A 14521-nucleotide genomic window follows, 5' to 3' on the forward strand; every position below is an offset into this window, starting at 1 on the left:
TTCCTCGTACTCATTTGTGGAATATTAACTAAGTTTTAACAATGATCTTATTAATTAGGAGGAATTATAGGTGTATTTTAATATTCAACGTTCACACCATTTTCATAAGTTGAATTGCAGAAGAATTGAACAAGTCTTGTTGAAAGGAACTTAAAGATTAATTGAATTTAGTATATGATAAGTCTGGTTCCTTGTTTATTTATATATTGAACTTCTCTGTTTTAATTATACTTTTTTATACTTAAAGAAATCACTTACAAAAGTGTTTCGAATATTTTGTAAATATAAACTAGCCCAAATCCCTAGATAGTCTGAATTCTTCACACAATGGCGACACTTATCAAATGAATAAATTACCGTTAAAATATTAAATTATAGGTAGGTAACTTATCGCTTTTCAAAATACTTGACGAGAGTTCCAATTTTTAAAATGACACTAAAATTCAAATTTGAGTTCATAAACTGATTTCACGCAAGACTAACGCACCGAACAGGTTTTCTGTAAAGATTTAAAATGTGTTACCTTCGATATGCCACCAAAACGACATTTTCGTTTTTATTCGTGAATATGGAAGCGTTGACGTCCACTGTTGACCGGGCAATGTTGGTGACAGCCATCTTACCAGTTTTCTACGCCACAATAATGTTGTAGCCAGTTGAAACCGTTTCGGAATGTGCGGTTTTAGTGCGTTTTGGAAGCAATAATTGTGAATGAAAATGTTAAAAACAAGTATTTTTAGTACTATAATAATAATCATAAAAATTAACTTTTTCAAACATTCTTAACAATATACATAGTTTATGAAAATACCCCATCTCTTCTTACAGCTTTCCCGTTCTACACCACTTAGTTAATAAACTAACCCTTAGAATAGCCATGCATAGCCAATATCTAAATTATTTATTATTTCATCTAATAGCGCGTATACATTTGCGAGCCGTTGGAATTCATCTACGATTTTCAGGTTCTGCTCAGCGTTTTTAATATAAAAACAACATTTTTGATAAAAAATCGCAAAATTCTAAAAATACAGTCGTTTTATTTATGGAAAATACAGGAAAACTGTCTGAATAATAATGGTGAAGATATTTCAACTGACATAAAAAGTCGCTAAAATTAGTTTTGCCCAAAAAAAAGACAATTTTTTTTTTTATTGGTACCAACTCGAATCTTAACTTTCAGATTATTTATACACTGTGTAACAAAAACACCTTTTTATGAATGTGAAGTGGGTTTCTGTGCTTTTACTTACCACTGCACTATACGCGCCACTACACAATGTGAATGTATGCTAGAAACCTTCATTATTTTTCAAAAATGATATTTATTCCATTTTTATTCCTGTTTTAACAAATATGTTTTTCATGATTTCCAGGTTCGATACTGCCACGCCTTGACGGATGAGGAGCGGAAGGAACTGCGACTATTCAGCGCACAGAGAAAGAGGGAAGCCCTAGGAAGAGGTGCCATTAGGCAACTCGCCACACAACTCACCTGCTATGAGGTAAATTCTTCTATCAATCTATCTATTTGTTCTTGAAAAGAGAATATGGTTGGTTCCTACCGGAGCGATATTTATCCGGTTCCTACCTTTCACTAACCATAATCACGTCTGGAAAATATTCAAATAATGGAACATATTATAATTGCACGAAAATTGTTGGAAAACATACAGTTCGAGTGCTTTTGTTTTGGATATACAGCTAGAATAAGGGTTCGGAAAACATGGAAGAGGGTTGTTGGTGTATATAATCTCGTTTATTTGGATTACCTCGAGGTATTGCGGTGGAGCTAAATATATCCTCTACTAAATATATCCTCTTTAGCAGAGTTGTAAGTAATTGGTCGTCATTTTTCCTTCCAATATCCTACATCTACTATCACCCAATTCCATTAAACACCATTTCGTTAAAAGTGCTTACAGTCCATTTTCAAGTTCATCTGATATGTCGTTTGTATGCAGTTTTTGATGCACCATCATCACTAAATAACTGACTACGAGTATAATTTTGTTAAGAACTAAAATAATTATCGGCGGTCTTATAAACAAACTACACATTATGGACAACCAACTACTTGCGAATGCGCTACGACAAAGCATGCATGGTATTTTTGGCAACTGGGCTAATACATCAAAGATTTTTGTTATTGCTATTTATGACTTGACCGCATAGGAACAGGGTCACTAAAAGCCTCAATATTTCCAATGTTTTTAGTTTTTTTTGTTTATTGGACTAACTTTTAAAGGTTTTTTTCATTTTTTTATTATTTATAATAATACACCGCTAAACTGCCAAAGCAATTTGTCAGTAGTTTGGTTATACCCATAAATAAATATAGAATCACTGAAGAAAAATATAATATTTATAAATCTAAAAATACATGAAACAGAATAAGACACACAAAATAATAGCAGGAAGGTAACCGTCGCAACTGGGAAATGAACGCAGAATCTCCGTTTTACTGAGAGCAATGCCTTTAACCAACCGGTTCCGACAGATACCTTTTTTTATTCCTCCTCATCTGTTTCATGTTACGTTTAGATTAATTAATGCTATCTTCTCTTCGACCATTGAATATTTTCAAATTATCAACATCATTTTGAATTTTCAAAATGTGAATATGTTTTTTTTTCTATCCTTTCTCGTATCTCTCTTCTAGCATCTCCTGATATTGGGGGTACCTTAGGACCTCCTGACAACATAATATTAAAACATGAGATAAACTCTACTCGTATCTTCAAGGCATTTTTTAGCTACCGATTTTCATCAATTTAGTGTATTGTTTTGTTGTTGTTGTTGTTGTTATACGCCCATAGGGGCTTTTACATAGATTATAAATAAGTTTTACATAAGTTATCGAGTTAGAATTTATACTAAGAGTTATAAAAGTGAAGAATTTTAAAAAAATATACAAGTAGTTTTTGAAGAATATGGCGTAAAGAAACATTTTAAACAACATAATATTTAACAATAACAAAGAACAAAATATAATATAAAACATTACAATAACATATCTAATCGTTAAATCTATTACAATAATTTGTATGATTCCACAAAGTGTTGGTTTAATTTGAATTTAAGATTATAAAGGGAATCATGGAATATATCTATAATACCACCAAACTTGTTGCCCAAATCATGCATCCTATTGGTAAGTGAGTTTGACTGATAGTTGGTTTTATATGTGTCGCAAAAGAATGTTGTATTTTGTCTAGTATTTCTTGTCGGTACATAGAGTTTAATAGCAGCAACGATGGCAGGGCTGTCAATAAGGTTGTTCATGACTCTGTATAATAAAATTAGGTCTGAAATGGTTCTTCTGTCAGACAGCGTAATTAAATTAAGTCCATTCATCAAATTTACATAATTAATGTTTTCTATTGGAATTTTAAGCTTGAAATTTAAGTACCTAAGAAATTTGTGTTGAACCCGTTCTAATTTGTTAGAGTGTACTTTATAGAAAGGAGACCAAATAGGTGAATTATATTCCACTTGGCTTCTAACTAGTGAAATGTAGAGTGTTTTCATGCAATCCAATGACTTAAAATCAGTTAGGGTTCTACAAAGGAAGCCAAGAATCTTTAAAGCCTTATTAGTTATATCATCTATATGCGCTGTGAATGTTAAGTTTGATTCGAATATAACTCCCAAGTCACGAATTTGTGATACTGGTGTTAATTTAACATTATTTAAATTATATTCATGTAAGATATGAGAATGAGTTCTGGAAAATCGTATTACTTGACATTTCTCAATGTTCAAAAATAACATATTTTGTTCGCACCATTTAAAAAATTTATCTAAATTAGCTTGTAAAATTAGGCAATCATATATATTTCGTATTCTTTTAAACAATTTTAGATCATCTGCAAAAAGTAGGACTTGTACATCTTTAAATATGTTTACAATGTCATTAATGAATATTAAGAATAATATTGGGCCAAGGTGGGACCCTTGCGGGACACCACTTGTGGCCTCGAATACATAGGATTCTATAAAATTAATCCTGACACAAAGAACTCTATTACTGAGGTAACTAATAATCCATGTCAATAAACTACCTTTGATGCCTAACAGTCGGAGTTTGGATATAAGAATATGATGTCGAACCTTATCAAATGCTTTACTGAAATCGGTGTATATAGAATCCACTTGTTGTTTCAGACTGAGCGATTCAGATATGTAATTATTGTAGATAGTTAAATTACTTAAGGTAGATTGACCTCTGATAAAGCCATGTTGGTTAGGAACAATAATATTGTTGATAGGTTTTACAATGGTATCTAATACTAATGACTCGAAAAGTTTGGGTAAAGCAGACATAATACAAATAGGTCTGTAGTTAGATATATCGCTTTTGTCGCCTTTTTTATGAATGGGCGTTAAATAACTCTTTTTCCACAGAGCCGGAAAACAGCCAGACGCTAAGGATTTGTTAAAAAGTTTATGTAAGGGATATATCAAACTATCAATGCAAGTTATTAAAAATATGGGAGGAATACCATCCGGTCCAGCAGATTTATTACTATCTAGTGCTTTTATGCTTCTTTCTATGGAATCTAATTTTATGAAACATTGACTTAGGTTTAATGACTCTTCCACTGACGTACTGGAGACTGCTTTGATGGGAATATCTTTGTCGTAGACACTTTTAAATGAGTCAGCAAAAAGATTAACTATACCCTCAATACTGTCGGCACATTTTTCTTTAAAGAACATGCTATTAGGATATCCACAGTTGTCTTTTCGTTGAGATTTAGTAAAATTCCAGAATTTTTTCACATTGTGATGATGTACCTCATTTTCAATTACGTTAACATAGTCACTATAGCACTTTATTGATAATTCTTTACATTGTTTTCGTAGTTTAGTAAATGCTATATAATCGTTAGAATTTCTGGTATGTTTATATTTTCTGTGGATACATTTTTTTTTATTAATTAAATTAGTTAGTTCCCTTGTAAACCATTTCGGATAATTAGATGATGTAAAGCTAACCTTGGGAACAAATTGTTCTATAGAGGTATTTAAAATCGAGTAAAAGTATTCTAATTGATCATTTATATTATTTTCCTCATCTAAAAAGGACCAATCTGTTTGGGCAAGGTACTCCGTAATATGATGGTATTCAGCTTTGGAAAAGTTATACGATGGGACACTTGTTTTTTTTGAAGATGTTAAAGGCCTATTTGTTATGATAATATCCAACGGTGGGTGGTGTTGATCTAATGGTAATAATAATTCGTCGGATAGCTCAACCACTATTTTCGAATCACTTGAAAACACTAAATCCAACATTCGATTGTTAAAGTTGAAAATCTTGTTTGATTGAGTTAGTCCCAAAAATAAAGACATATCACGAATTTCACTACATTTAGCACACTGTAAATCGGCTTGGTTTGTAGCAGGTCCGTTGTCATCTTGGCTGGTCCAGTTAGGAAGGTTATAATCACCAGCAATAATGAATTTTGCTTTAGGATATTTGAATTTGAGTACTTCTATGTCCTCATTGTGATTTTTATACGTTTGCAAATCCGATGCAGGTGGGATATAGACACAGCCAATAATAATTTTTCCATTAGGTATATTGAGCAATACAAAAATTTGTTCAACACTTTTGTGTTTTACCGGTAATTTAGTAGATGATATATTCTTGGATACGCACAGCATCACACCTCCTCCGTTAGACTTTTTGCTCGTAATAGAATTTCGATCAGAACGATATGTGGTATATTGATGTAGGCCTAATTCTGACGAGCTGATATCAGCATTTAACCATGTTTCAGTTAAAAACAGAATATCGTGTGAGAAGATTGGGGAGTTAGTTTTAAGTTGGTGCAATTTTGTACGCATTCCCCGTACATTTTGATAATATCCTGTAAGTCTAGAAAATCTGTTCTGTTTGTTTTTTAGTTTTTTGCTTGGGTTTTGATGATTTTGGGAATTCCGTTGAAATGTTTGATTCGTAAATCGACTTCGCCCTTTTCTTTCCTCTCTTCTAATTCCTTCCAGAGGTCAGTTAAGTGATTTCTTTGTTGTAGTGTCCTGTCAGGTTTGATTATAATTCCATTGGACAGAGTAGTTTTGTTAAAGAGTATTAGTTTCGCCTGTTTGACTTCATCAAATTCTAATTTAATTGGCCTGGTTTTGTTTGGAATTTTACTTCCGAGCCTGTAAATTTTCACATCTTCTAGATTGAACTCGCTATTAATTTCACTAATAGCTGCTAATACCTTTTTTCCATCCTCCAAGACGCTCACTGTAGTTGAGTTCGAATTACACTCGGGGACGTTGAGTAAAATTATGTTCTTCGAGCGGGTCTTGCGTTCCTCTATCTCAGCGAGCACCTCACAAATTGGCGTTGTTTCCTGTGGTAATACTTTCTTTTCAATGATTTTTTCGAATGTCATAACTTTTCCTTCAAGAACTCCAACAGTTACTCCTAGGTCTTGCATAGTTCCAGATAGATTAGAAAGTTTACTGAGTATTTTTGCCATTTGGTCTTTTGTTATTTTTAAGACAGGATCGGTAATGGCATTGTGGATGCTATTAATCTCCTCCTTAGCTTTGTTTAGGAAAGCAATTGCTTCATTATTATTCATTTCGAAAGTTAAATTTAAATTTTTTTTTTTATAAGAAAATAATATGAGTGACAACCCTGCTCGCAATGTACAGGTAATTAACTCAAGTAGGTAGCGGGAGCGTCCACAAGTGTTATCCAGTAAGTGCGAGGGAGAGAATACCTTATCCTGTTACTTGTTAGAGCGAGACGTAGGGAACACTGTGCACAATTGATTATTAAACAAATTGATTTATAAATTTTATAATAATGGTGAATATTTACGATGATTTCGAAATGATTATTAATAAATAAACGTAGTGCACTAAATTATGTTGCAGTATACTGAAACTTGTTTAAAAACACTGTTTTTTTTTGTTCTATTTATAAGTTTCTAGTAAGACACAGAAAAAACTCGACAGCTGTCAGTGATATTTATTGTTTTGGGTGATAACGCGATATAATTAATACTACCATTACTTTAAGGACACCTCAGAACTTTTGAAAGAGAAACCTTCTGCGTTAAATGCTTCTTGCATATTTGAAGATCCTCATTAAAAGGAATAGTCTTTTCTCTGCTCCATAAACTAATAATTAAAAACCATCACAAAGGGTTGTTAATTGCCCCATAAAATTGAAGTGCCGATGAAGGCTTTGATTCAATATTCCATGCACTAATGGAAAACACAAGGAAATCTCTTCTGCCGCTATTACTTCCGGCTAAATCCTTTAAATGCTGCACTTCGCACTTAAATATCGACGCAAAGCGCTGGGAACAATCACTCCTTTCCTTCCCCCATCCCCCATCTCCCATCCCCCCAGCTGCTGGTCGCCAAGAGGATCATGGACCATCATTCCGCTGTCTCATTAGATTCAACCCTCATATTATTTATAAGTCTAGAGAGTTCTGCCAAGTTTCGTTCAACGGTTCTGGAAGAATTTCTTGATAAAATTATTGCAAATTTCAGTTTCGCAAGTTACTGTGAAAGAGTTATAAAATAAGAGCTGTAACTTCAAACTGTTTATACATAACTAACATTAACTTCTTTAATTTTAATCAAATAAAATAAAATACTTTTTGTTTTAAAACCACGAGTTTTTAATAATTTTTAGAACCGACCGGTTTCGCTTTAATCAAGCATCTTCGGGGTACAAATTATCACTAGACAAGAAGTACAAAGTGTGAGCTTATATATAAAAAAAATTGAGGGAGACAACATGATATAAATATAACAAACACAGAGAAATCATACAATACATTTACACAAGTACAAAAGACATGGGAAAAACCAAAAGTTAATTATGTAGACTAATGGATTATAATAATATATATATAGAGAAACAAAGCATCAACTGACATGGTGATAAGGAGAACTTGGACATTTTTTAAGGGTTTAATGGAAACAAACTTAATATTGGACTACTTGATATATCTAATTGATTATTAAGAATAGGACTTTCGGTTTTTACAGCTTTTTTTATTTCTAGTGCTTCTAGATTAAATACATAATATTCACATATTCACTATAAAAAAAAATATATATATATATATATTTAAATGCGTGTACATTTAAATGTGTGATATTTTATTTTAGTATCAAACAATGCCCTGAGCCATCTGAAACGAGGTGACTCCAGACGAAATTTATTAAATTTGCAGAATTTTAAAGAGAACCTGGCTTTTTATAGTAGATGTTCACTAAGTAACTATACTTATGAAAACATTTCCAATAACACCATTAAATATTCATGGTATGTATATAAAAAAAATTAGCATTGTTAAATAAAAATACCTTTAAATCAATATTTATTTAAAAATATTTAAGAAAATTTTAATAATGTTGACTATGATGAAAAGAGGTATTAGGAATAAAGCACACAAACAAAGAGAAAAAAACAGTGAATCTTATAAGGTGAGCAATATTTGGTCTTACCAGAACTCGTCTTAAAACGCGACCCCGTCAATATTCACCCTATTTCGCTCGCTTCTGGTAAACTTTTATATCGCCCCCCACCCATCAACCCTCAGGTCGAGATTAGCCCACCTCCCTCCTCCACAGCTCTGCGGGGGGCGGTGGGAGCCCTTTAAACGATTTCGTTATAATAAATTTAAGATCTTCGACACTTGTTTGCCTTAATAAATATGATTAATGCGAATTAAGACACATTACTCTGACAGCGATTTTTTTAATTCTCGCACCCCTAGTGGTTTTTTTACATAAAATAATGCAATACCTTTCAAAAATAATTTATTTTTAAAACTTTTTTTGTACTTTATAACACTTAAACAAAAACCTTATTTCAGCTCTATCTATTTTTTGCAATATTATGCGGGTTTGTCTGTCAAATATGAAGTCTTTCTTTCATATTTGACAGTTTATCCCGCATGGGTCAGTAAGTCTATAGTGTTGTACAAATCACAACACATCTCTGAATATGTCATTATTTACCTTCTTTCGAAAAATTTACCTTTGGGGTAATAACTTTCAAAGTAATTTTAACTTTAGTTTAGACACTTGAAGTGACATTTTAACAACTTAACTGTAAAATAAAATTAATTTTTAAACAGACATATTTATCAAATCGGATTTCTATCAAGAATTCATCCGGAGATACAGACACACAACCGAAATTGGTATTTTTAATAACAAGAAATTAAACGTTTTTTGTTAAAATAATAAACGATGTTGACTTATATGTTTTTATTGGTCGGATTCCGTATTCCGAGCACATGTTATAAAGATGATATCTCGTGTGTTCAGCAGGGGGTGGAAGTGGGGTGGTGGCTTGTGGTAGCACTACTGAGGGAGGCTAAGGCTCGCGGGGAGGCCTTTCCGCGCCCCTTTGATGATGGTAATCCGAGAACTATGGATTTTCCACCCTTGTCATTTGGAATTCGAAGAATAATGTATTCTGGTCTCGAGCCTGCTTTACGGGTCGCATATAGATGTTGCAACGCGGCGCGGGAGTGTTTGGGAATGGTGAAAATGCGCCTCTTGCATTGGAAATTTCAATTTTTATCTGTTTTATTTAAAAATAAAACATTAAAAAAATTATTACATCATACTCTCAGAAGTTTTAATAAACTCATTGCGGGAACAATTTACTAAACAGTACAGTTTTAAAAAAAATCGGTTTCATAATAGGAGTCGTCGATTTGCGTTAATGAAACATAATTACGGAAAGCTCCTCAATTCAGATCAAACAACTACAAGTAATTCAATTTATCTTGATTTTTTTTATCTTTTAAAACCCTATATTTCTACAAAATCATGCAAAATTCTATGAAAGAAGCCAAACATTTATTTTATTAATGAATACTTGTAACCATCGCTCTACTAAATATCTATGTTCTCATTTATAACTCCACAATACAACACTATGAAAGTTCTTATTATTTATCTTATGACTGGAATTTGTGTTTTAGTTTTGAGAAGGAATTTAAATGTTTTTTTAAAAGCTATTCAACAAAATTCACGTTATTTATTTCATTTATATATCAGCACAGCTCAACATATTTTGTGACCAACAGTGCATTTTTCATTATACGATGTAATATCTATAAATTCCCCAGAGTGGAAAATTCCTTAGAAAAATCCCCGTCTGCGTATGACAATATTTCATCCCTGTAAAACATCTTAGACCTCCTCGGCTGTCTGCACTCCTGGTACCCGCACCTGTCACCCCCCGGACCCGGGCGGCCCACTCCTCCCACCCTCCACGTGATATATTAATCTCAGCACCCCTAGAGCTTGTCGACAACCCCATGCCATGGTGACAACACTTGCATTTCCTGTTAAGATTTAAAGCCTCCTGCGGCATCTGCTCAGGCTTCAATTGGCGAGATGAGCCTTAATTGAATGGGTTATTTATTAGCAATTAATATTGATTACAATATAATAATAACGCCATTGAATATGTTGTCATTAATAATTATTATTATAAATGACTAAAATATACCAAAATAATACAAAATTGATGTCCTCTTATTTTAATATGTCGATCCGCAAAAATTTTTGAATTTTATGTTTAAAAAACTTTGCACCAAATTATAGAGTCGAGCTGGATTAAGCTGGATTGGAAGCCATATTAATGAACAAAAAAAATAATAAATATTTTTTTTAAATTAAGGTGTATGTTCGTAATTAGTGATAAATTAGATATTCGTAAACTTCTTTGTACAAATGGATAAAATAAAATAAACTAGAATATTATAACGTTTCGTATTTTAATAAAAACCATGTTAACATAATATGTAATTAGTAACGTAATACAATAATTTATTAATATTTAAAGCATAAAATCTATTCAACAAATAAATTATATTTATTTTTTCGGAGCACTAAAAAACGACGAAATCTTGATTCGTGAAATTTGCAGTGCTTTCAAGTTTTCCATACTCGGATAAGAACTCGTACAGAACCAAAAAATTATAACATTTTTAGGGTGAAATTGTGTCTAATCTCATATGAGATACATTCATATATAATTCTTTCCTGCATCAGACTAATCGTGTGTCAAGACCTTCCATTGAACACATCCCCAATCTGGAATTCCCAGAAACTCGGAATTGGGGACGGGTGGATTTTCCACTTACATTTTTAATGCACGCGCTGAATAAATCATTGCGCCCTGATGCGACAAGTTCCCTGCATACCCAGTGGGGGTGAAGCGGTGACTAGCGGCGTCTAGCGGCACCTAACTATAGTTGGGCTTATCTGCAACTTCGGCAAAATGTACCTCACTAATGGACTCGGAGTTTTCAGAAATTTTATTTAAGTTAAATTTCATCGATCATAACGGATACTTGGCGCCACTGAAGACATAAACCAATGTGTTGTGGACGAGTCTAATAACCATTTAGGTAATTTTTATCTTACTTCGAAAAATTAATAAAATACTTAAAAAAATTAAAACACTGTTTTGATCAGGTAATCAATTTTACTGACCTATCCGGGGCCTACGAGGCGAAAGGCATTAAGAAATATTTTTATTTTTCTCCACCCTTCTAAAGATTTTATGTTCAGTGCTTCACGCATGTCACTTTTAAGTTCTTGAACGTAGGTACGTTTTAAAAATTCAAACATCAATATTCTTAATTTGAAACAATTTTAACGTGATTATGGTTTTCAAACGTCAAACAAATGATTTTTTTTTCAATTATCTAGTTATAAATGTTCGATTTGTCAGAACGAAAATTATTATTTGGAATTTATATATTTTTTATTTTATTATATGGTAGTTTAATTGCTAAGCTCAGATCGGTAAGATTTTATCAGAATCAATTGTAGAGCTCTCTGTTATATGTCTGCGTGATATTTATTTAATTAATTTATTTATTTTTAACTCAACATCGGTAGTGAAAATATATTTTATATATTAATGCCGCACAAAGGTCCCAACTGCTCCTAACCGTCTTGAGCCAGTGAGATTATGCCATCTAATTATTTGTTTTATTTTGGCTGAAGGTGGTGAAGAGGGGAAGGTAGTATGGAGAGGAAGGAGGTCGGAAGGAGGAAGAGGGGAAGTACTCAGCTATTTAGATCTGATTACCAATCACGGCTAAAACCATTTCAATCATCTTTTAGATTCTGAATGGTGTACTTTCACCAAGGAGATACTGAAAGTGTCTAACACTGTGTAATGTGCCGCAAATATTTTACATAACATTTAAAATCAGTAAATTTTAAAATAATACAAATTAATCAAATAATATTTACTAGCGCATGCTGTGATTTGAACCTCGGATTCGTAGATCGTAACCACGCAACCACGGATGCCATCTATCTACGTTATACAATGCTCACGCCACTCTAAAACTTTGCTTAGAAAGTGCTTCCGTGGATTGTCTTTAAGATAATTTTATTTATAACTTGTAAAACAAACATTAAAGTCCACTTTTCCAGTCTAATGTCTGACGTGTAGATTATATCTCAGCACTAGAGTAGCATTCCTTAAGAATTCAGAGTGGGAACACACCCTTGTTCCTACCCCCCACCCTGGCTACAGGGTGTAGGGTGAAGGGGGTGTAGACAGAAGGCTTTCATGCTTCAGACTTCACACCCGCAGTGACAGTAACGGGTAGTCCCATCACGTGGCGTGTTGTCACGGAACTAGAAGTAGGAACGAGTAACTTCGCCACGGTGACAATCTTGCAATACGAATATCTTCAAATTATCGCACTGACTCTGCGCCTTGGAAGTTAAGACGATGCGATGTATTTAACGTTCTCAAGCTCAAGAAGTACCTTCAGATTCCAAGAAGACAAGCCAGTGGCACGGTAAAATTTGAGTTAATTATACAATTTCTTGTCTTTTTTTAGAAATTAATGTCATACATAAGAAATAAATTTTTACTTGCATTAAAACTTGTAATAATGACCCAAAAATCAAACCATTTGTCTTTTAATATCTGACCTGGTTCAACATATGTTTTTTTTCTTTTCTATCTCTCTCATCCCGCTAAGTATGCACGTTTATTATAGTTAAGTGCGAAAAGAGATAATTTTAATATATCTTGAAAAAAATCCCGGTTTCTATTCGGTACTTAAACCTTTGAATAGTGGATATATATTTATACAATGTAAAGAAACAATAGATAAATAAATATCGGTTTAAAAAGCCGTGTTTTCTACGTGTTGGATACGTATCAGATAAGTTAGCCGAATTTTCTACTTATTGAATATATATCGGATAAGTTAGTTGAGTTTTTTACGTATTGCAAGTATTTATTTACTATAGATAATAGATTACTTTGATAGCTTATCGAGATGATGGTGAAATATCCCATCAAATAATAAAAAATTAAATACTAATATGTTGCTAAACATCTAAGAGCACAGATTATTTTATAAATTTTTCCCATTATTTCCGGTACCTAGCGTAGGTATATCTTTCAGATTTGTTTGTATATTTGGAGGTAGGTACTTGTGCAATATTATTTTTAATTAATGCGAGGTCTCAAATGAAAAATTAATATTATTTATGAACAGGACAGAAATTATTTTCTTAATGTTCTTCGTTCATTTACATAATATTCAGTAAATTCTTAAATTACCCTAAAAAACAGATTGAGTTTTAAAAAATGCACAAAGAATATGAAATTTCTCGTTCTAAAATAATTTTTCGCATACTTCAGCAACTTTTCGCATTTTCACCGTCGAAATTAATTATTTGTTTGATTAAAAAATTCCCCGAATTGCCGGGAGATGGCGCCTGCTACAATTAAAATAATTGCCCTCAATAAAAGATACTCAGCATCTTCAACTAATCAAGGCTCTTCTTAGAGTCTCGTTATTTTTTATTTAATTAAGAAAACTTCCCCTCTTTTCAAATTTAGTCACCCCAAATTCTTAGCAAATAAAGGACCAACATATTAAATTTTTCGAATAAAAAGCTGATTTCAGAAAATTTCGTAAATATTAAAAATTTTCGATAGGGGTATTTACTACCTTTTGTTATCCATCGTCATCATCGACAATCAAATACTTCTCTTTCATTATCTGCGTGCATTGTTTAACTTTAATGTCTTTCACTGTGCAGGCAAATACTAGAACTTACAAAAAAAACTATCACTAATGCCCAAGCAACACGAGGCTGGTATTTCAAACCAGGATGGCAATCTACTTTGCCGGCGTCCTGTCCAGGCAAGATCCTCGTGTGGGTTGGCATAAACTAGAGAGGTTTACATGATGTTAGGAAATTATGCCAGTATCATTGCAGTGACTACATTAGGTAACAACGCATCCGTAGGGGAAAATGTACTGCGCTTAGTAAGCCACGCAAAGCTAAACACAAAGCCAAGATCTTTGGTTGTGGGGGGCGCTACTAGCTCAAATAATAGAACCAAATCCTTACTAGATTCATCACTAGATTACTAGGTTGAAAAAAAAGCTAGTTCTGTTTATCTGTTCTGGCTTGAAATACTAACCTTGTGTGGCTCGGGCATTAAGTCGAGAAA

The 14521-nt window shown here is 32.8% G+C and overlaps 1 protein-coding gene across 1 annotated transcript in view; it reads left to right on the forward strand.

Annotated features, from left to right (window-relative positions):
- LOC149418609 (uncharacterized) overlaps positions 1-14521 on the forward strand; it is a 382608-nt gene that overhangs the window by 215288 nt on the left and 152799 nt on the right. Inside the window, exon 5 of the mRNA XM_089638872.1 lies at positions 1377-1505. Within this exon, the coding sequence (XP_089494998.1) occupies positions 1377-1505 (129 nt within the window). The remainder of the gene's footprint in view (positions 1-1376; positions 1506-14521) is intronic.

This window comes from Hesperophylax consimilis, chromosome 13 (assembly GCF_061612785.1).
Source record: "Hesperophylax consimilis isolate HC1 chromosome 13, BYU_Hcon_1.0, whole genome shotgun sequence".
NCBI lineage: Eukaryota > Metazoa > Arthropoda > Insecta > Trichoptera > Limnephilidae > Hesperophylax > Hesperophylax consimilis.